Genomic DNA, 22,324 nt, shown 5'->3' on the forward strand with positions numbered 1-22,324 from the left:
GCACTGAGAAGACATAGCAGGAAACCACAAAGAAAAGAGGCAAATTTCATGTTTGGAAAAATAATAATATTTTAAGTATTTGGCGATTAATTTCTTATGCATATATCAGATGCCATAGCTATTTGTGATTCTCTTGCCACCAAAAAGTGTTCTCCTAAAATCACTTCACCCTGCTAATCAGTCTCACCTAATAAACAAGCTGTGGATTCTGACTCTTTGGGCCACTGTCTCTGTTTTATACCGTTTTTCTGTCTTGGGAGTCCACTTCTATTGAGAAGATTTATGGTAGTTTTTGCATAGTCACTTTTAGTTTGTGAATAAACAGGAAGATAATAACTGATACGTGCCAAGGAAAATGAATACAAAGCATCAGTAAGAAAAATGCTGAAAAATAAAGTTGGGGCGTCATTATACTCTCAAATTCCTATAGAGCTCTGTCAAGTTGTAATAAGAGATTTATAATTAATAATAACTTTTTTGGTCTGTTGATGATCCTAAAAGTACTTTATGTGAGCAACTGATAAGGATTTGTTAAGAGCTGAGTTTTTCTGAGCTCACTTATATTAATTTCGTTTCAGAACTCCAGAATTCTAAGATCTGTTATTTGTTATATTGCATTTATAAGAAATGGTCTGCCTCTGACTTTACTTACGGGAAAAGCAGTTGAGAATTACACTTTTACCTTGTTTAAATTTTATGCCTTTAAAATCTCTTTCATAATAGGCCTGCACATTGCCACTGAGGTCATTGTCATTCCTTAGAGTGGTTATGCGCCCCCCGCCCCCAAAAATGTGCAACCCACATCCCAAGCATCTTCAAGCAGAGAATAGAAGGAGCCTGTGATTCACAGTATCTGTGGTTTCTGCTTACATACTCACAGAACCGCACACATTTTGTTTTGTCCTTGATTTCCCATAGGTAGGTAGTAGCTGTGTCTTAAATGAGCAGACAGGCATTATGATCAACAATGAACCTTTTGCAGCTTCCCCTTGGGGAACTCTTGATTTTTGCTTCATGGCTATAGCCACCTTAAAGAGTTATAGTTGATCACCCCAGCAGCAGTACATAGGCCTGTCTTGAAAGGGACTTACATGTGGATGCAGAAATACAGAGACTCTCTAGGCAAAATCACAGCCAGTCCACTTGCATCTATATAAGACCTATATTTCATGGTACACATGGTGCCTGTTTCAGTTCTAGGTTTAGTCTGCTCTAGACCAAGAAGGAAATTAGCATGCATTGAGCATATGCTTTTTACCAGGTATCTTATATATCTCTTCTGCATCCATAAGAAATGAACCAACTTTTGCTACATAACGGTTACATATATAATCTTAATAATAACCTTCAGTGTCCAATATCTTAGGAGAAGATAATTCACCTATTAAATTGCTTCAAAAGAAAACTTACACTATCAGGAACTTTAATTCTACTGATAGAAAACAGATTAACTCAATTCTAAAGAATAAAGTGGACCAAAAGAGTTGTCTGTTTAATGAGAATGTTGTGTGCTATTTGCTAAGAAATGATGGATTTAAAATTTTTTGAAACGTCTTTAACTTTTAGAGCTGAGAGTTAACAACTGTGGAAAGGTGACTCAAATCATAAACTGAAATTTGGCAATTGTAAATTATCCATAAAACTTAAAATGCAGTGTTAATGAAAATTATATCAGAATATTACTTTGAGAGGCAGAATATTACTTTGAGAAACAAAATCCTGAAGTGAAAAAAAAAAAACCAGACAGCTATACTAAATAGCATTTAACTTATTTATGATTTGCTTTCAGTCCCTTTGCAAGATAATCTGATATAGTAAAGAGAGCAGGGGCTTTGGAACCAAACTTTGGGCTTGAAACCGAGTTCCACCACTTATGTAATTGCTGTATGACTTTGGGCAATCACTTAAACCTCCTTGAACTTCTGTTTTCTCTTCATTAAATTGGAAATAATAATGTGCATCTTACAAGATTTTTAGCATTAAATGAGATATGTAAATATTTATGAAATATCTCAAATGACTACAAAGTTAGTTTTCTTTCCCTCTCTCGTTAATCACAGAATAAGATTTTCTTTTAATTTCAAGTCCAGCAGGAAATCCTGGAAAGGAAGGTTTGGTTTGAGATTACCTTCCCATGCCCAGATTTTGTTACCAGAAAATGCCCTTGAAGCCCAGGACAGTCTGCTAGGGAGTATGTGAGCCGAGCAGCAGCTATGGTAGGGAGGTAAAGGGCTGGAGTGAGCAGAAGGAAGAGTGCAAATCCTCTTGGGTCCCAAATTCATGATATGCCCTCATTCTGTGTGTGAGGCCAAGCTGTAGGCTCACTGACATCTCAGTTAGCGCCCTCACCAAATGTACTCTAAAACCAAATAGAAGAAATTTTAAATTATCTGGAGTTTGATGTTTAGGTTGTGATGGATTTTATTATATATCCTAAGTGTAATAAGAGCTGCCAGCTCTAGTGTATACTATGTACACCATACAGTGCTAAGTACTCTTTTTCATATATTCTCTAATTCTAGACTACTTTTGATTTTTAGCTGTTGCTAAAATATCCATTTTAATAAGAAAAGTGACAGAGACCCTGAAGGATTTTATAGCAAGCCCCAAGCTGCTGGTTAGAAATGAGTAAGTTATTGACTGCTAAGCTTACACTACCATGCGATATTGTTTAGATACATCCTTTGATCACATCTGTGATTAACTGTGGCCCCTGTAACCCTCTGACTCAGTCATGACTCTGTCAGCCCTATAGTGATGTGTATTATGTGTTCTCACAGAAACTAGCCCCTGGAGTCAGCCAGTTTGCTTACACCTGTGTACAGGACCACCCCATTTGGACGAATCAGCAGTTTTGGGAGACAACCTTTTACAATGCAGTGCAGGAGCAGGTTCGCTCCCTGTATCTCTCAGCTAAGGAAGACAATCATGCCCTACATCTGAAGCAAAAGGTAAGATAAAGAAGAAAGGTACCTGTGTGGGGCTGGGTTCCTGGCTTCAAGAAAAGCTCACTCAGGTATTCCCAGGGCCAAAGGAAATCTAGCCACTTCCTACCACTGTATTTGGGGTTTACTTTAGGGAGCCCTCTGGTGAACATCTTTTAGCTATTGATTTCTGACATTATTTTTTTCCATCATAACTTCTTAATATAGCTCTTTAGCACTGGAATTATTTTCTTATATTTTAATAAATAAGAATTACCTGGAAACAATTATAGGAAGCTGAACAGAAAGAACCAACCTAAAATACCTAGGCATATGTCTTTATACAATTAACTTCTTGAAGAATTGTCAAATTAAAGTTAATTGACTCTAAAATAAATACTCAGGAGTATACCAGGAATAAATCTTTTAGGAATATTCTATGTATTTCCATATATTTATCAACATAAAATGTATTTAAGAAAAATATCAAGAAAATATTTTTAAATAAAATTATTTTTAACTTGAAAGAGTACTTTAAATTTTTCTGAAATTTTGAAATGTTATACTCTAACTGTCTGGTCTTGGGAAATTCACTTTTACCTCTCTATGCATTATTTCCACATTGGTAAAGTGAATAGCTGTGATTGTTTTAAGATTTTATTATCTAATACAGGTGAAAGGCATGAAGAGTGCCTGACACATAGTAAATAAAGGTTAGAAGTTATTATCTTCATTAATTGAACGTAAAAGCAGCACTAAAGACTGATTATCAATGTTGATTCACTTTAAGAATAATTTTTAATTCTACATGCTGGGCTAATATAGGGCTGCTACTCCTTTCCCTCATCCTCCATTTTAAATTTGCCTTATATTGTGTAAGATAAAGGAACCTAGATACCTAACAGAAACTACATAGTAGTAGTCAAATGCTTCTATGTCTCAAGTAATTTTAAACGTATTGGTCTCGTATTGAGTATAATAAGAACAGAAACTTTAAAAACAAATAGCACTATCTGACATCGATCTGATATTCCAAATTATTATTGTACAATAGTTTTAATTGTTTGCTTAATTTAATTTAAAACTCAGATTTTTCTTTCACAACACTGGTGTACTTGAATAAAGGGTAACTTGTAGCAGATCCACAGACTGTTAGTTTGAGGTCATGGTCAGAAATAACTGGGCTGGTGGAATGCATTTGATAGTTTTTTAAGCAGATGTAATACTAACATTGGTATATCTCAAAAGCATAAATAGAGCAAATAAATGTCACTGCTTTTGTGTCCTATGTTCAAAAGAAGTCTCTCTCTGAGCCCCAGGTTAGATGTAAGTGAGGCTATAGATATACCAACTCTTCATAAGCTGTAAAGTGCTATGCAAATGTGGGTTACTGTTACTGTTTAACTTTTTAGCCTACTAGGAAGGCCCTCTTCAAAATCCCATGGACACCTGTATACCCATGTAGTGATAATGTTTGACTCCCACATTTACAAGGAAATCTAGCTCTGTTTTTTGTGACTTTGGTCATTCTATCCTTCCCTCCCAAAGAGCAGAAGAAAAGAAACATATCAGAGTATTAGTAAGTGCTACTGGAGCATTCATACCCGGGTATTTACAGGCACTTCAGGTCAACAGTTTGTTATAAATAACATCTTGAAGGGGATAGAGCCATAGAGATAAATAAACGCAGTGAAATATTAGCAGTGAGAAGGGTATATTCATCTGTGCTTTGCTGCTGCTTCCTTGGCCTTGTCACATGGTTCCACTCAAGTCCTGTTGGACTTGAGAAAAAAAGACTAGGTTTCATTTTGTTGTTGTTATTCTATTTTGTTTATGTATTTTCATTTTTACAGACATAGGTATTTAATAGATGAGTTATTAAAACAGCTTTCATGGTTTTTGAAGCTTGTGTGAAGTGGTAGATTTGGACTTTTTGCTTTGTCTTCTAGGACAAACTCCCTGATGACCAGTATCAGGAGAAGACAGCAATGGACCTGGCAGCTGAGCAGCTACGCCTTTGGCCAACTCTGAGCAAATCAACTCAGCAGGAACTGGTGCAACGTGAGGAAAGCACCGTCTTCAGTCAGGCCATTCACTTTGCAAACCTCATGGTCAACTTGCTAGTTCCACTAGATACAAGTAAAAACAAGCTCCTAAGAACGTCAGCACCAGGCGACTGGGAGAGTGGGAGCAACAGCATTGTCACAAACAGGTACCGAAATGTGGATGCACAGAGACCTATCTTCTGGGCTTAGCAGAGGATATAGAGTATTTTGGGTAAATAATGCAGTACATATTTCAAAAAGTAACCATTTCTCCACCCTCAGACTTCCTCAGCTCTTCTCTATTAAAAGACTTTCACTACATCCAGCTATTCTTAATCACCTCCCGTACTCTCTTCTTTTTCATGACCCCTGATTTTTCAGATGTCTCAGTCACTACTGATCCAGCCCTCTGGTTACTGTCTGCCATGTTAATTTGTAGAAAGCACTCTGGAAAATTACTGATGAACTCCTTCTTGCCAAAGTGATTATTTGTTTCTTGGCCCTCCTTTTCCTCAGCTTATCTGTTGCATTTGCCTGTAATCAAGTGCTCAGCCATGCCTTGCTCTCAACCCTACTACTTCCCATACTAGTGAGGCTAAAACCCACAGACTGCAGGGCCTGACAGGATCTGGCCCCTGGCTACCGCTCAGACCTTACTTCCTATCACTCTTCTATCAACCAGACTGGTCTCCCTGCTGACCTAATCCTCCAGCACTCTAAGGATGATGCTGCCTCAGGGCCTTTGTAGTTGTTGTTCCTGAAGTCTGGGATAGTCTCCCTGAAATAGTCACAAGAGTCACTCCCTCACTTCACTTACTCTCTGCTCTAATATCACCCACCCAGAGAGGCTTTCCTGACTTCCCTGTCTCAAGTAGCACATTTGTCACTTTGTCCTACCTTTTTTTTTCTTTCATGATATTTTCTACAACCTGATTTATACTGAGTGGCTAAGGTACCTGTGTTCTTTAATGTTTTGAGATGATGTGATGGCCATGTTCACTGTTTAGCTTTACTTCTAACACCAATTCACCTAATATGGTTGGATTTGGACTAAAGAGAACTGGGCAAAGGAGTCTTTTCCATGATTAGCAGCCCAAAAGGGGGCATAGGAAGCAGGAGTATTTATTGAAAATGAGAACTGAATAAGCAACAAAGGCAGAGATTGAACATTCACATCGGCTTCATTTCAAATTCATTCCCTTCTCTTGTGTGATTTTTATCACCTACAGACGAATGATGGCTTCAGAGTGACCAAAGTGGTTATGATTCACTTAGAGAAAGAAAAATATTGACAACAGAAGGGTTCATAGGACAAATTTGTTCTTCCATTTGGAGGAATATGCTATTTTCTAAAAAAATTTCTTTTACTTTGCCTACCAGGGAGATGTCCTCCAGTTGCCAAAGGCCAAAGATAACCATATTACTTTGTCTGTCTCCATGTGGTAATTAACTTGGGGGGATAAGTTTTTTCAGAAGGTTCAAGTATCAGATAATAAGTTAAAGAATCCCTTTTTGTTTTATTTTCTGTGGTTCCTGAATTCCTCTTAGAAGAATGACAGAAGGTATTCCTTACAAAAACAAACCTGGGTCAAAAGGACAGTGCTTCACAATAGCTTTCAGATATAGGCAACCAGAACATCATGTTTCACCATTGTCACTGATAAAGGAGCCATGGAGTTAAGTGAGGTCTACTTAAGTATACATCTCTTTGAGCAAGGTTAAATTGCTATGTAAATTCACTGTGATGTAGTAGTCATTCATTACATTTGAGTACTGACCATGATTTCTTGTTTTTTTTAATTTTTTATTGAAGTATAGTTGGTTTACAATGTTGTGTTAGTTTCAAGTGTATAGCAAAGTGATTGAGTTACATACATATATATTCTTTTTCAGATTCCTTTACATTATAGATTATTATAAGATATTGAATATAGTTCCCTGTGCTATACAGTAGGACCTTGTTGTATATCTATTTTATATATAGTAGTTTTTATCTGCTAATTCCAAACTCCTAATTTATCCCTCCCCCACCCTTCTTGCCCCCTTGGTAACTGTAAGTTTGTTTTCTATGTATGTGAGTCTGTTTCTGTTTTGTAAATTAGTTCATTTGGATCATATTTTAGATTCCACATAAAAGTGCTATCATATGATATTTGTCTTTGTCTGACTTACTTCACTTAATATGATAATCTCTAGGTCCATCCACATTACTGCAAATGGCATTATTTCATTCTTTTTTATGGCTGAGTAGTATTCCATTGTGTATATATGTATCACATCTTCTTTATTCATTCATTTGTTGATGGACATTTAGGTTGCTTCCATGTCTTGGCTATTGTAAATAGTGCTGCTATGAACACTGAGGTGCATGTGTCTTTTCAAATTAAAGTTTTCTCTGGATAAGTGCCCAGGAGTGAGATTGCTGGATTATATGGCAACTCTATTTTCAGTTTTTTAAGGAACCTCCATACCATTTTCCATAGTGGCTGCATCAATTTACATTCCTACCGACAGTGTAGGAAGGTCCCTTTTTCTCCACACCTTCTTCAACATTTGTTATTTGTAGACTTTTTAATAATATGACCATGATTTCTTTCCTTGACTTTCTTAGTATTGCAGGAAGTGTAGCTGAGAGCTATGATACTGAAAGTGGGTTTGAAGATTCAGAGAATAATGACATTGCCAATTCTGTTGTGCGTTTCATTACCCGATTTATTGATAAAGTTTGTACAGAGAGTGGAGTTACTCAGGATCACATCAAGAGTCTTCATTGCATGATACCAGGTAATCACTTTGCAGATATTAGAGAACCAGAATACTGGAGATAATTGAGTAAGAATTATTTTTATTGGTCTTTTTCCAGCATCACACTTGACTTCCATGTAGTTTAGCCATGCTGTGTATTTATGTTTTGATTAGTTTTTAAAAGTATTTTTAAATTGTAGCAAAAAATGTGTATGTCTCTCATAAAATTTGTCATTTAAACTATTTTAAGTGTAAAATTCAGAGGCATTAAATATATTCACAGTGTTGTACAACTATCACCACTATCTGTTACAAAATCTTCTTATCACTCCAACAGACACTAAGACATTAAGCAACAGCTCTCCATTCTCCACCCCTAGTCCCTGGTAACCTCTAATCTACTTTCTACCTCTATGAATTTGCCTATTCTAGATGTTGCATATAAGTGAAGCCTTATAATACTTGTCCTTTTGTGTCTGGCTTAGTTCACTTCATATAATGTTTTCACAGTTTATTCACTGTTGTAGCAGGTATTGTAACTTCATTCCTTTTTATGACTGAATAATACTCTATTGTATGGATGTACCACATTTTGCTTATCCATTCATCTGTTGATGGACACTTGCATTGCTTTGACCTTCTAGGTATTGTGAATAGTGCTACTATGAATATTGACATACAAGTATCTGAGTCTTATTTTCAGTTCTTTTGGGTGTATACATGGGAGTGGAATTGCTGGGTCATATGGTAATTCTGCGTTTAACTTTGTAAGGAATTGCCAAACTATGATTAGTTTTCAATTGTAAAATGTCTAGAATTTGTTTTAATTCTGCTTACTTTGTGCTCTTTCATTTTGAATACTCTGGCTCATCCTAGGAATTGTAGCTATGCACATTGAAACCCTAGAAGCAGTGCATCGAGAGAGTAGAAGACTTCCACCTATACAGAAGGTAATTATTCCAGGCTGCATGCTTTCAGGGTATAATAGCTATTAAAAACAGCCACAGTAGACTGCTGTGGCCTAGAAAGTACCTTCTCCTAACTTTTTACAGGGACTGGCTCTAGTTTTAATGATACATTAAAGTTTCAGAGGAGTTTACATGTAGATCCTCATAAAAAGGATACTGAAGTAGAATAGAGGATCAACAAATAAGCAGTAATAACCTCATGTTGAGTCTACTTTTATAGGCAGGGCATACCTTATGAACATTCTAAATTCCAAGCCCAAGCTACGATTTTATACCCTGCCTACTACTTCCTTAAAATAAAAAAAAAAGGACTTAAGGCAATTAGCATTAAAACACCAGTTTCCTGAATCTGTATGCATTACAAGCATACATCAGAAACATCTGGGAAGTCTATTAAAAATTGAGAGTCCTGAACCCTAGCCCAGCTTCTTGAATTGGAGTACCTTGGACTTGGCCTGGGAATCCGTACTTTAACAAGCCTCCCAAATGATTATTTTTGCAGCTAGTCTGGCACCAGTCTATAGACTAGGGTTCAGGACTCTCATACCTATATAACAGAACTATTAAAAATAAATTCAAAGGAGAAACCAGAAGCCAGATGGATAGGAAAGATAATTTTATCAAATCTGAGACACGGTGATCATTATACTTTAGCTTTACATTTAGCTCTGAGCATCCTAGAGCTAACAAAAAGAATGGTACTGATTTATATAGTTTTTATTGCTCAGTAAACAGTAACTGTTATTAGATCTTCAGGACATACGGATTTTTTTTTCTGGCACTGAACTCTACAGAGTGTATCATGTGGTTCCTTAATTCCCAAGATGTATAAATGTTTGGCCATTTATTGTGTTAATCTTTAATGAAGGCCAAAAAGGGCGAGTTTCTTTAGAGGTGCATCCATTTTTTAAAAATATTTGTTTTTTAAGTTTGCGAAGTAACAGTGCTTTTGTATAAAACTGAAGTATTAAAGAAGCACACATTGTACAAGGTGAAAGCCCCTCATGGTCCTCCCCACCTCCACCTCTGCCCTTAACCATGATAGCACTACCTTTAACAGTTTGGTTCATATTCTTATAGTTTTGTTTTCTTTTTTCCATAAAGCGGATCATAATATACATACTGGTTTGTAACTATTTTTTTACTCAACAGTGTATTCTGGCACTTTTCTATGTTAACACATACCAATCCATGTCACTCTTTTTAATGGTTGCAAAATGTTCCATTGAATAGGTATCTCAGACAGTTTGGTAATTTCCAATGATTTTACTGTTAATAGGCAGTACTGCAAAGAATCTTTTTGCATTTGGATGCAGAAACATCACTTCTGGCTCTTCCCAAATCTGTTTTCTCATTTTGTCTACTTGGAAAGTCTGGCTCAAATTTTTTAGATCTGTAACTAAAAAAGATAACCCTGATCTGAGGATTGGAAATCCCAGTAGAGTTGTGTTTAAAATACTTTTTCTGTTGTTAGCCCAAGATTCTCAGACCTGCTCTACTGCCAGGAGAAGAAATTGTTTGTGAAGGTCTTCGAGTCCTGCTGGATCCTGACGGAAGAGAAGAAGCTACTGGAGGCCTTCTTGGAGGCCCTCAGCTCCTGCCAGCGGAAGGAGCCTTGTTCCTCACCACATACAGAATTTTGTTCAGAGGGACTCCCCATGATCAGCTAGGTAGGGCTCGTATTTTGCTATCAGAACGTGGATACCTATGTGCTGCATGAGGGCTTTGATTCCATCCGTGTGGAGTGATTTATAGATCATTTCAGATTGAAAGTAGACCTTTTGCTACACAGGTATTTTATATAATACTTTTGTCTGTCAGTGCACATGTTAGTTTGGATCATAGGTTCTTATTTAAAAAACTAAGAATATCTTCTAAACAGCAAACAATGGTTCATCCACTGAAACTATCACAATTTCATGAGGCAGCATATTGTGACCTAGGGACATTCACAATATCCAGCTGCCAACAATATCCCCGGCTGATTTGCCTACCTTCTAAGTCCTGCAGTTAACTGTAAGGCTAAGGTTTTCCAGACACTTGATCCCTTTTGTGGAAGGATGTGCTAAGCAGTGCAGGATTGTAGAACATAAACTAACTAACGTGACTTTCCTCATTCCATTTCAACTAACCCCATTCCTCTCTTAGCAGACTTCTATTCACTAAACTCCCTCAACTTCTATTTCTATTTTCTACTACTCTCCATGGTCTTCTCTATTAGAAAGAAATGGCATGCCCTGTCAAGTCTGAACTGTCTTTTTAAAATCACTGTTGTCTCTATATAAACTGTTCTGGTTGACAGGAAAATCATATAAGGTTTTAGGTAAAACTGGGACTCCAAATCAAGAAGCTCAGGTCTAGATCACTGTTGACCAACCTTGATAAGTAAGTCCCCTAACCATTCTGGGTTTCAATTTCCTATTTTATAAAATTAGGAAATTGGGCTTACTGGGTGATAATTCAGTGGTCCTCAATCTTGACTGCGTATTTGAATTATCTGGGAAGCTTTAAAAAAAAAATTCTGGGCGCAACTCTCAGTTGAATTAGAATCTGAAATGGGATTCTAAGAAGGGAGAGACCCAGGTATCTATGTACCTTTAAGCCCCCAGAGTGATTATGATGCATACCTAGGATTAAGAAACTTTGGAATAAATAGTTACTAGAATTCCTTCCTCATCTGAAATTATTTATTCAGTAGCATTTGATGAGAATGTACTATGTGCTGTGCACTTTGTTAGACAGTGGAATTCAGATGTATAAAATGTGTCACCTTCAAAGTCTCACGGTTGTGTAATCCTTTGCTTGGATAGAATCAGAATGGCTTATCATCTTGGTCATAGAGATTGCTTACATATGAAACGCAAAAAGCTCATAAAATTCAATAAACAAAATGCATCAGTAGGAATAGTTGTGTTCATTTTGAGTAAGAGTGAAATATACAGTAAAGTATCTCAGCCCTCTCTTGTCACATTACTATAAATAAATTACATTTGTATTTGAAAGCAAATGTATTTTTAAAAGAAATTAAATAGCCGGTCTTTACAATTTTTGTACTATACCTTTTGTGTTTTGGGCTCTTAAGTCAGTAACCACAAACATACATTTTAGGCATATAAATATATGAGATACTCGGTCATTTAAATTGCTCTAATTTATTTCTTTTAAAGAAATCAAAGCCATATTTAATGTGAAAGCTTGTATTGTTCTCTTGTTTTTTCCTAACAATTTTTGGGTTAATGTTGCATTTTAAGGAAAATTATTTGTATCAGAGAAAACCTTTGTATTTGCCTCTTTCATTTTCATTTTAAGTTAATTCAAAATTTAAAATTTCTCCTTAAATAACATAGAAATCTGATCATTTCATGTGTTATTTAAGCATAACTTGTTGCATATACCCTAGAACTGAAGTCAGTGTACATTCTGATTTTGTTTCGCCTCTGGGTGTGAGAGGATAATCAGAATTTTCCAGGTTAGGAATTTACAGGTTAAAGGAATGAGGAATTCTGATAATAATTAGTGGGTTAACATATGGGCTCTAAGTGAGATAAACCTAGTTCAGATCTCACCCGCTCTGGCTTACTGCTGAGGGGCCTTGCCCATAGCTACTCCTGCTCTGTTACTTGTACCACTGCCTGAACTGTGCCCCTTTTCCCCTCTGCTAATCCAAGCCTGCATTCTCTTCAAAGTTCACCTTCCCTCCCACTCCTCCCAGGAATCACTCTCTAGCCATCTAGCATGCAGAAAGCTTCTCTCTTTTTAGAATATTTAGTGGTTTGTTCTCTCAAACCTAGGAGATAATTACATGTTATGGTATCCTGTGTGTGGCTCTCCTCTCCCCTGGGGAACCATGAGCTCTCCAAGGGAGGCTTCGTGTGTGTTACTCCTTTTCTAGATTCTCATCTTTGTACCCTCGGATACTTGATAAATGATTATTTATATTTTCCCTTTCTTGCTTTAATATTTAAGCTCCTGAAATCTTGGACCTCAGCCCAGTCCTTTATCTTCTGAAGGCACATGTACGTAGGTGCAGCACCTTTATATAGAAACACACTTTAAAAACCTTTTCTCTTTTGCTTTATTCCTACATTAAATATCATAAATATGTTTTCATTATTTGAAGATGCTTCTTTTTTTCTGTATAAAACCTGCCTTCTTACAAGATTGCTTTAAGCATGATGATCTTGTGCGGTACACGATAGATTGGGGAAATAGAATCAAAGGCACGCAGGCTGTGACAGTTCCTTCACTCCAGGAAAGGATTGTATCTCAGGAGTGAATTGCCATGCAACAAAATTAATGAATACGATCCTAGAATCATGGCACTTTCTCTCACAGCATTCCTGAGCTTTGTCCTTTCCAGATACATTTTACCAGCAGAGGCTGATGAAATAAGCAGCAGAGACTCTAGAAATAAGCTATAAAGTGCTGTCGCTGAGTCTGTGTCCTGTCTTCCTATAGTTGGTGAGCAGACAGTTGTGCGAAGTTTTCCCATTGCCTCCATCACCAAGGAGAAGAAGATCACAATGCAGAACCAGCTACAGCAGAACATGCAAGAAGGACTGCAGATCACATCAGCATCTTTTCAGGTATTAAGAAAGGGAGCCATTCTTCTACTGTTTAAAAGTTTTCTACAGATGATGTCATGGCCACTTTCTTTTGGTCATGTGGTCAGAAGTTAGAGATTGAGGAGGATCAGAGGGTCTGAGAGGGTATCTTCAACTGAGTCAACTCGTGAGTAGTACTGGATTTAATCCTCCCTTTCCTGAGCCCTGAAGCCAACTCAGAGTAGTCAGATTATTTGTCAATACTTATGACCTTAGAAATTCAGACACAGACAATTGACTCTTATTGTCTGCCAAGTCATACCTCAATTTGTGTTTGATAAAGCCTTTAGATAGCAGGTAGTTCTCTTGGCATCTATTTCAGAAGGAAACACACTGTGGCTCTTCGGTGGAAAAGACAAAGCTCTGAGAATTATGGCTAGGGCTAAAATACTGTTGGTTCTGAGTAACCCCTGATAAAGTAAAGGTTTTTTCAGGGGGCTCTGAATATATCAGAACTTGTAGAATTACTGATGCAATTGACACTGGAAGAGTGATATTTTCTTAGTTTTCCCTTTTTTATAATTCTCAGTCTGTGGCATTGTACTCTTCCCATTCTTCATGTCTTGTCCCTGACTTCTCAGATTTCCAGGGGTTCCAATTCTTGCCTTATTCCTTCCAGTCAAGAACTTTCCCTAGTACCACCACATGCTAGTTGTGTGAACAGTGAGGCTACTGATCTCTAGGCCTAGACCTTCTCCCGTCACCTGAGAGCAGTGACCTCCTAGGGATTTCTTCACTGTTCCAACTGCCAGAGGACTCTCAACTAGAATATTGCATGGCTATCCTGGTTAGGATTCTAGTCAAACTGAAATTTTTCTTCCTAGATTTATAGTATCTCTTGGTAGGAAGAGAACTTCTTAGGTCAAATTCCCTATCTAGAACCAACCACTGATAAATGAGAAGGACATGTTTCCTACTTCAGCCACTGTAAGTTAATTTCCATATTCCATCATAGAAAAGATAATATTAAAGAAACCTAACTTCAAAATACATGATTTTCCTTGCCAACTAACCATCTATGACAAGTAAACCTCTCTGAGCCTTGCTTTTTTATTTTTTAATTTAAAAATTGTATTGCATGATATCCAAGGTCCCTTCAACCTCGAAACTCTTGCCATTGAGTATGTTATTTTTTGTTATTTCAGTAATTTGGAGGGAAATTACCTGGAAATCCTTAGTGTTTCTGATGTGTTTAATTTCTTTTGTCTCTAGTTGATTAAAGTAGCATTTGATGAAGAAGTGAGTCCAGAAGTAGTAGAGATCTTTAAGAAACAGCTGATGAAGTTCCGTTATCCTCAGTCCATTTTTACCACCTTTGCTTTTGCTGCTGGACAGACTACCCCGCAAATAATTTTACCTAAACAGAAGGAAAAGAACACTTCCTTTCGGTAAGAAGACAGTCGGGTTTCTTCATCTCAGCCCTCCCACAGTTGACTGTCAGGAGGACTGACCTTTCTTTGGGGTCAGTATGTGACTGTTCTTTTTGTTCGCCGTTTTGTCAAATCCATTGAACCAAACTCAAAGTTATGGAACAGCAGCGGTAATAATATGTAACGATCATGTCCATTGCTCTTGATGCATTTTTCAAAATGTGGAATTCTGTTTTCCCTTTTTCCTGTATTGATCACTAACTTCCTTTAGCAGACCCTTTAGTTTTCATTAATATCCAAGCCTAAGAGACAGTTTTGCTTTGATCTAGAGATGAGAGCCTTTATTTTTTTCTTTTTAACTTTTTGTTTAGATATAATTTCAAATTTGTAAAAAAGTTACAACATAATACAAAGAGTTCCTGTGTACCCTTTACCCAGATTCACCAGTTGTTTTTGTTTAGCTCCATTTTCTTTATCATTATCTCATACATATTTTTTTCTAAACCATTTGAGCTACATATGTAATGCTCCTTTATCTTTAAATACATCACTATATATTTCCTAAGAACAAAGGCATTACCTTACATAACCACAGTGTAATAATCATAACCAGGAAATGTAATTGGCATAAAACTTTTATCTAACCCAGCATCCATATTCAAATTTTGATCAATTTTATGATCCTTTATAGCAACTTTTTTTTTTTCTGTCTGGTACAGGATCCAATCTAGGATCAGACACTGCCTTTAGTTGTCATTTCTTTACTAGGAACTCTTATTTTCTGATGAAAATGTTTAGGAATTTATGTTGAAACTTTTAAATTTCAGTTATTACAAAATAACAACTGCTTTAAATTTTTCATCAATTAGTGATAAAATACAAGGATTAAAATTTTAGTCCATTTATCATTAATCACCTGGAATTTGGGCATTTGCCGGAAAAAATGACATTTAGAGAGTACTCTGCAGACTGTGGAGAAAAGGCCATTATTTGCCTGCAAGCTGGGTAGGCTGGAGGTTACAGGAGATTGAAGGTCCAGACAGTATGTCATTTCTAAATTGCTTAGCTAGCCACCTGTACCACTGTTAGCTGGTAAGCAAAAGAGACCACGCATACATATCCAGGTATAAGATGCTGAAGATGCATGACCAGCTTTCTAGGCATTTACAATGGTGAGACAAGCATCTCATCTTAGCACTGTGGGGTCACAAAGGAGCCTATGATATTCATTATCCCAGCCCTCTGTGGAAGAAAGAAAGCTTTGTATGGTGTTGTATGTTTAGAAACTGTTGGGGGGGTGGTGAAATTATATATATATCTATAAAATCGAGCTTATTCCAAGCTACAACAGAGATATATCAATTTTAAATTTTAAGGTATCTTAGAATTGTCTTGCATATATAAAACAAAAGATACAGCTCTAGCTGGAAAAAATTCAACAATCCCTCTGAGTTTAAGTTACACCTAAAGTGATTCACAATAGGAAATTTAGGGAATACTAGTATTCTGTGACTTCTAATGATTATCTACAACGTATTTCATAATCCTCAGATTTATATTTCAGATGACTAAAGACAAGGTCTGGTAAAACTATTTAACAGTTAAAGAATCCTTATCACTTTCACCAAATGACAAGAAAACACAAAGAGTTCTCTTCTCTATGGAAGAGAAGAACATAATCAAAAACAATCTTACCTGAAACTTTTCATCTCAGTGTGATTATTCAGGAAAGTCATTCTTTTCTAATTCTTTGATTTGTAAATATCAAGAAAAAACAAACCATTTAAATAAATAAAGTACTTTTAGGTACAAATGACTTAAATCCTAGTTTCTCCTCTAATTAAAGCTGATTCTCAAAAGGATACTCGAATTTCTGATCTCTTATTTTTTCTCTTCTCAAAAAGGGGAATTATGTTACTCTTTTCTATATTTCAGAAAGTTTATAGTGTCAGAAGTCAGGACACCACACATACACATTTAAAACACTTAAGAAACGAGTAAAGGTGGTAACAACTATAGCTGTCGTATGATCTCAAAGAAAATCCTGAGAGTTTGAATCAGTAGAGAGGGAGGCAGGGTGGCTTTCCATGCGGGAGGACTTCCACAAACATAGTTTGTAAGAACTGGTGGAGGAGGTGGCATGGCTAACCAAGTGGATTAGGGGCATGCTTGACCAAAAAGCCAAACTGAGGCGTTTTGATTTGGGATGATAAGTAGTTTGTGTCCCACTCTAAGTTCTTGCATTTTTTGCCTAAAACAGTGTCCTGATGATAAGTCTTTTATGGGAAATTAATCTGCCGCCACATTAAAAAGTGATCTAACAAGGAGAGGCTTAGTGAAGGTCTGGACAGTACTAGTGGTTGTGGGACTGGAGAAGAATGAGTTGAGCAATGTAATTATCAAAAAATATAAATGGCATATTCATATTAAATTGACATTCTCTTTGGTTTTATGACTTGTAGCACGTTCTCAAAAACAATTGTGAAAGGTGCCAAAAGGGCAGGGAAAATGACAATTGGGCGGCAGTATTTATTGAAGAGGAGGACAGGGACGATTGTGGAAGAGAGAGTGAATCGTCCTGGATGGAATGAAGAGGATGACATATCCGGTATGTGGGAATTTGCTTTTCCTTCATGAATGAACCTTATTCTTTCTTCCGATATGAGTAAGAACAAGAGACTAAGTCATAGTTGCACTTAAACCTCACTCTTAGAAACCTAGATTTCATAAGAAAATTGGAGGCACTTACCAGCTTCTCAGAATTGGGGAAAAAAAATTTTTTTCCCCCAATATTCTATTGTTCAGATAAGATTTTGTTAAATTGTATGCCTCCTCTACTAAGTCTACAATGATTGGCCATTGTTATGTGGGTGTCATTAAACAGAGAAAGGAAAAACCCCACTGCATAGGAAATTTATAAAGGAGTCTCCATACCTTATTGTTATGGCATAAGAATAAGGAAATAAGGACATTAAATATTCAAAGTTGAAGATTTGGGTCTTTGGTAAGAACATTGTGGATGCTCTCAATCAAAATGAGGAGCCTGAGAAGAAGGGATTCTTAAATGATAAGAAAAAAAATGCCTGCTAAATATTTAAAAGAACAAATCTGGGAAGCTGAGATACCTCTCAGTCAGGAAAATAGTCAGAAAATCAGTAGCAAAATGTTTCATTGACTGTTTTCTGTTCCTTAACCTAGTATCAAACATGCATTTGGAATTAACACTGGAGAGACAAGATGCCACTGCACCCTTTTCCTTCTCAGGCTCTTAGGATCAATCACCAGTGATTACACAACTGCTTTTACTACTGCTGATAACAACAGCAAGAACAGTTTAAAGAAAGAAGCCTCATCTTCAGAGAGATCACTGGATAAGGGTCTCCACTCAGTATGTGTATCTGCAGGCTTGCTTCTGGGGGCAGGGTAAAGACCCACTGCTGCATTACTGAAACGACCATTTATTGGAACCCTGGCCTCCTCGCAGCCACATGGAAAGCAGTAAAAAAAAATTACTGCTACCCGTTACTTTTGACTCTTTTAATTCAGGGTTTTTGTAATTTCACAGAACAAAAACTTACTTTGGTTATTCCACCAAAAGACCAAGTTTTTAATGTTCTTTGCTCCTGTGAAAATAAAAGACCAACATAAATCTGATACCTGATAATATATTTGTATTGTGAAGTTCACAAACCAAAACCCAAAGTCTTACATTTGTAGGAATAAGCTGGGTTTTTTCCCTTTTAATGGAAAAGAGCCATATCATTCCCTTTGACATTAGAACTTTGAGTACATCTCCAAAAACTTTGAAAGCTTAATTTGACTTCTCTCACTTTAAAAATAAATAGGAAAGTAAATTAGAACAGTTTTAACATGGAATTTTTTTTGTTGTTAGAACATGCAGTACCAATTAGGAATGTTGTGGGGGTTTTTTTCAGTCCTCCCTAAAATACTTGGTTATTGGGTAAATTCTTCCAACATCTGAAATCTTAAAGGATTCTGTAACCTGTGATTGCAAAATTATTAGGGAGTTTCCCATGTACACCACATCCTCTGACAAAATATAACTTCCATCAAGTATAACTTCTTCATATCTCTCTAAGAAAGGTCTTTTTCCACTAGTAAGTTTCTGCTTAATCTATAAAGTGATAAGAGTTTATGATCTTTAATTAACTGAAACCTGGAATGATGAGTTTGTGTAGTGATCATGTTAAGAGATCGATTTTACTGACAGGTTAGTGTCTCAGAAAGTATGAGTGTTTATTCTATAGAGTCCTAAATAGAAATTACTCCAGTTGGACATTAATAAGCAAGCCTGACTGAAACAGAAAAAAATGGGAATGAATTCAAAATTGTATTGTTTTTAGAAAATTTGAGTCAATTTCCCTGACATTTTGAGTTAAGTGAGCTCTCGATATTTTATTTTCTGTTTATTAATGTTTTAATTTGTGTTTGAGCATAATGATTCCTCATAGAAGTTACATGATTTAATTTGTGACATACATGGCACCTGCAGCCCTAATATAAACCTCTCTTGATTAAGGATCCTCTTCAAAAGGAAGTGTTTAATCCTCTACTCTGAGCTATATCATTTCTTCAAAACCTATTTCTGCCATCGCAGTTTCAGATGATAGTGAGCTCCCCACAAGTACCACCCTGAAGGCCTCAGAGAAGTCTACAATGGAACAGTTAGTGGAAAAAGCTTGTTTCAGAGACTATCAGCGTTTAGGTTTGGGAACCATAAGTGGCAGCTCTTCTCGCTCAAAACCAGAGTACTTTCGAATCACTGCTTCCAACAGGATGTATTCACTCTGCCGGAGGTAAGTGTGTTAATGGTCTCCAAAAAGAGACCTTCTTTCCTTCCTTCCACTTGGTCTTGAATGGGCTGTTTGCATCCATAGCCCAGAGAGAAAGATGCTAGAAAATAGGAGCAAGGTGTCCAGGGTGTGTGTGTTTGAGGGACACCTTCTATGCAGCATGTACACGTATCTCACTGGCATTCTCAGACATACAGTTGCCTATGTTAGATCAGAAGGTGAACGATCCCCTTTATGAATTTCCTATATTTGCCTTTCTTTTCCCACTTGCTTCTCTTCTGTAATGCCTGAGATAACTCGAAGTAAGAATAGGATTTTCCCAGGCAGAGAAGAGAGATGAAGATCTGCTGTAGGCCAGGGTTCTGCAAAAGTTTTCTTTAAAGGACCAGACAGTATGTATTTTCAGTTTTGTAGACCATATGTTCTCTTGTTACTGCCACTCAACTCTGCCATACAAGCAGTCATAGTATGCAAATAAATGGGCGAGGTTGCTTTTGGCCCACAGGCTGTAATTTGCTGACCCAAGTGTAGGCATGGTTTCCTTATGCTGTCTAATTAGAATTTTTTCAAGGGATATTACTTAAAGAATGTAAATGAACACATTTTCTTTATTCTTGTATCTCTTGCTGTTTTGTATATCTGTTAAGCACTATTCCATGCTTTACATCCTTTAAAACTACATTTCCATCATCCACAGGGTTAATCATTTTCATCTCCAGGTAAGTTCTTTTCTTTGCATTTGTAAATTCCTGGTTTGATTAAATATAATAATGCTCTGAAAGCATTTTGTACATTGTAAGCTTTGTACATATTTTAAAAGTTGTCTTAATATTACTATTAGTTTCAACCCCACTGTTCTTGAGCAACTATAGATATCTCATTTTAAATGACAATTTAAATGTGCAAATATCAGTGTGAAACTTAAGAAACAAGTTGGGAATATAGTTTGAGATTTGGGACAAATAAAATTTTTGCATTAAGTACTGAAAGGCTGTGATTTTGTTGAGTATGCAGTAATTTTTCTGGATACTCTTCTAACTTCTAACTAAATTCTCTTTGTAGATGAGTGTAAGCAATGGTGTAAGGTGTGATATCCTGCTATTTGGAAAGCTTGCTATCAAAATCATACCTGCCAGTGGGAAAATAGATGTTATTTATCACTTCAGTCTGTCAGAAGCAAAATAAAATTTTAACAGACCATGTATTAGAACACTTATTATAAAGAGTTCATGCTGATATAAAATAATATATATCCCTCAAGCTATTAGAGGGAAGGAAATGGAATAATTTTTTAAAAATCCAAAAGAAAGCAAGAAAGAAGAGAAAAAGAAGCATAGAACAGGTGGAACAAATAGAAAGCAAGTAGTAAGATGGTAAATTTAACTCAAATATATCATTAATTATGTTGCTTATAAACTGATAAATGCTCCAGTTAGAAGAAGGTAATCAAAAATGTTTAAAGCTCTATGCTGTTTTTAAGATGTGTATCTAATGTACAAGATTACAAAAAGGTTGAAAGTAAACAGAACAAATACCCCATGCAAAACTACCTTTTAAAAAAGCTACTGTCACTATATAAATATTAAAGTAGATTTTAAAGTAAAATTTTACTAGCAATAAAGAAGGATGGTTCATAATGACAAAAGGTTAATTTCACACACAATTTATTATAACCAAGTATAGTTTATTATGAGAATACAGAACTGGCTTGACAATTGAAAATCAGTCAGCATAATTTACCACATTAAAAGAATTAAGTGTTATAATTTCATTATATACAGAAAAGCATTTTATAAAATGTAATATGTATTTATGATTTTTTTGTAAAAGAACTCTAAGCAAATTAGAAATATAGGGAAAGTTCATTGATCTAGTAAATATATTTTTTAAAAAGCCTACAGCAAAAATCACTTAATGGTAAACTATTGAAAACTTTTATTCTGCAATCAAAATAAGATAAGAATGTCCACTATCACCACTTCTATTCAGTGTTGCACTGGAAGTCTTAGAAAGTGCAAAAAGACTTGAAAAATAAGTAATAGAAAGTATAAAGATCAAAAAGAAAGAAATAAAACTGTTATTCACAGACGATCTTACTGTACACATAGAAATATGAAGGAATCTACAGATAAATTTTTTAAATTAATAAGTGAATTTAATTTAGCACAGTCATGGGTACAAGGATAGTATACAAAAACTAGTCATTAATATACCAAAAACAAATAATTAAAGATGAAATTTTAAGTGATGTTATTTTGGTACTACTGATACTATTTAGAGTAACACTAAAAAACGTTAAATATTTAGTAATAAATCAAATTACAGGGTGTGTAAAACCTCTACATAGAACAGTCAAAACAATATTAAGGATCATTGAAGGTATAAATAAATAGAGACTTAATGTTTTTGGACTAGAATACTCAATACTCTAAAACTGTGATTTCTCCAGACATTGATCTATAGAGTTAGTTCAGTCCCAATCAAAATCCCAGCAAAATGTTTATAGAAATTGAAAAGATGATTCTAAGAGTTATATTAAAATACAAAAGGCCAAAACTAGTCAGGATAGTAGGAGTAACACTACAGGATATCAAGACTTTTAATAAAGCTACAGTGAGTAAGGCAGTGTAGGGTTCACACAGAGATAAACATAAACAGACCATTGGAGCAACATAGGGAATGTAGAAACATCTCAACATATAAGAACAGTTGGTTTAAGATAAAAATAGCATTTAAGAGCAGTAGATAAAAGATGTTTTTTCAACAAATGGTACTGGATATCCACTGAAGAAAAAAATTAATTTTGACCTCTCCCTTACACTACACAGACAAAAATCAATTTCTGTTGGTCTGT

At 35.9% G+C, this 22,324-nt stretch overlaps 1 protein-coding gene across 2 annotated transcripts in view; it reads left to right on the forward strand.

Annotated features, from left to right (window-relative positions):
• The window catches only part of SBF2 (SET binding factor 2), a 382,774-nt gene that overhangs the window by 311,955 nt on the left and 48,495 nt on the right, over positions 1-22,324 (forward strand). For both annotated transcript variants that reach the window (XM_031460040.2, XM_031460041.2), the window contains exons 18-26: positions 2,781-2,951; positions 4,874-5,136; positions 7,581-7,753; positions 8,591-8,664; positions 10,157-10,352; positions 13,141-13,268; positions 14,499-14,674; positions 17,119-17,264; positions 19,275-19,473. In XM_031460040.2, the coding sequence (XP_031315900.2) occupies positions 2,781-2,951; positions 4,874-5,136; positions 7,581-7,753; positions 8,591-8,664; positions 10,157-10,352; positions 13,141-13,268; positions 14,499-14,674; positions 17,119-17,264; positions 19,275-19,473 (1,526 nt within the window). The remainder of the gene's footprint in view (positions 1-2,780; positions 2,952-4,873; positions 5,137-7,580; positions 7,754-8,590; positions 8,665-10,156; positions 10,353-13,140; positions 13,269-14,498; positions 14,675-17,118; positions 17,265-19,274; positions 19,474-22,324) is intronic.

The sequence above is a fragment of the Camelus dromedarius genome, chromosome 12 (genome assembly GCF_036321535.1).
Source record: "Camelus dromedarius isolate mCamDro1 chromosome 12, mCamDro1.pat, whole genome shotgun sequence".
Taxonomy (NCBI): Eukaryota; Metazoa; Chordata; class Mammalia; order Artiodactyla; family Camelidae; genus Camelus; species Camelus dromedarius.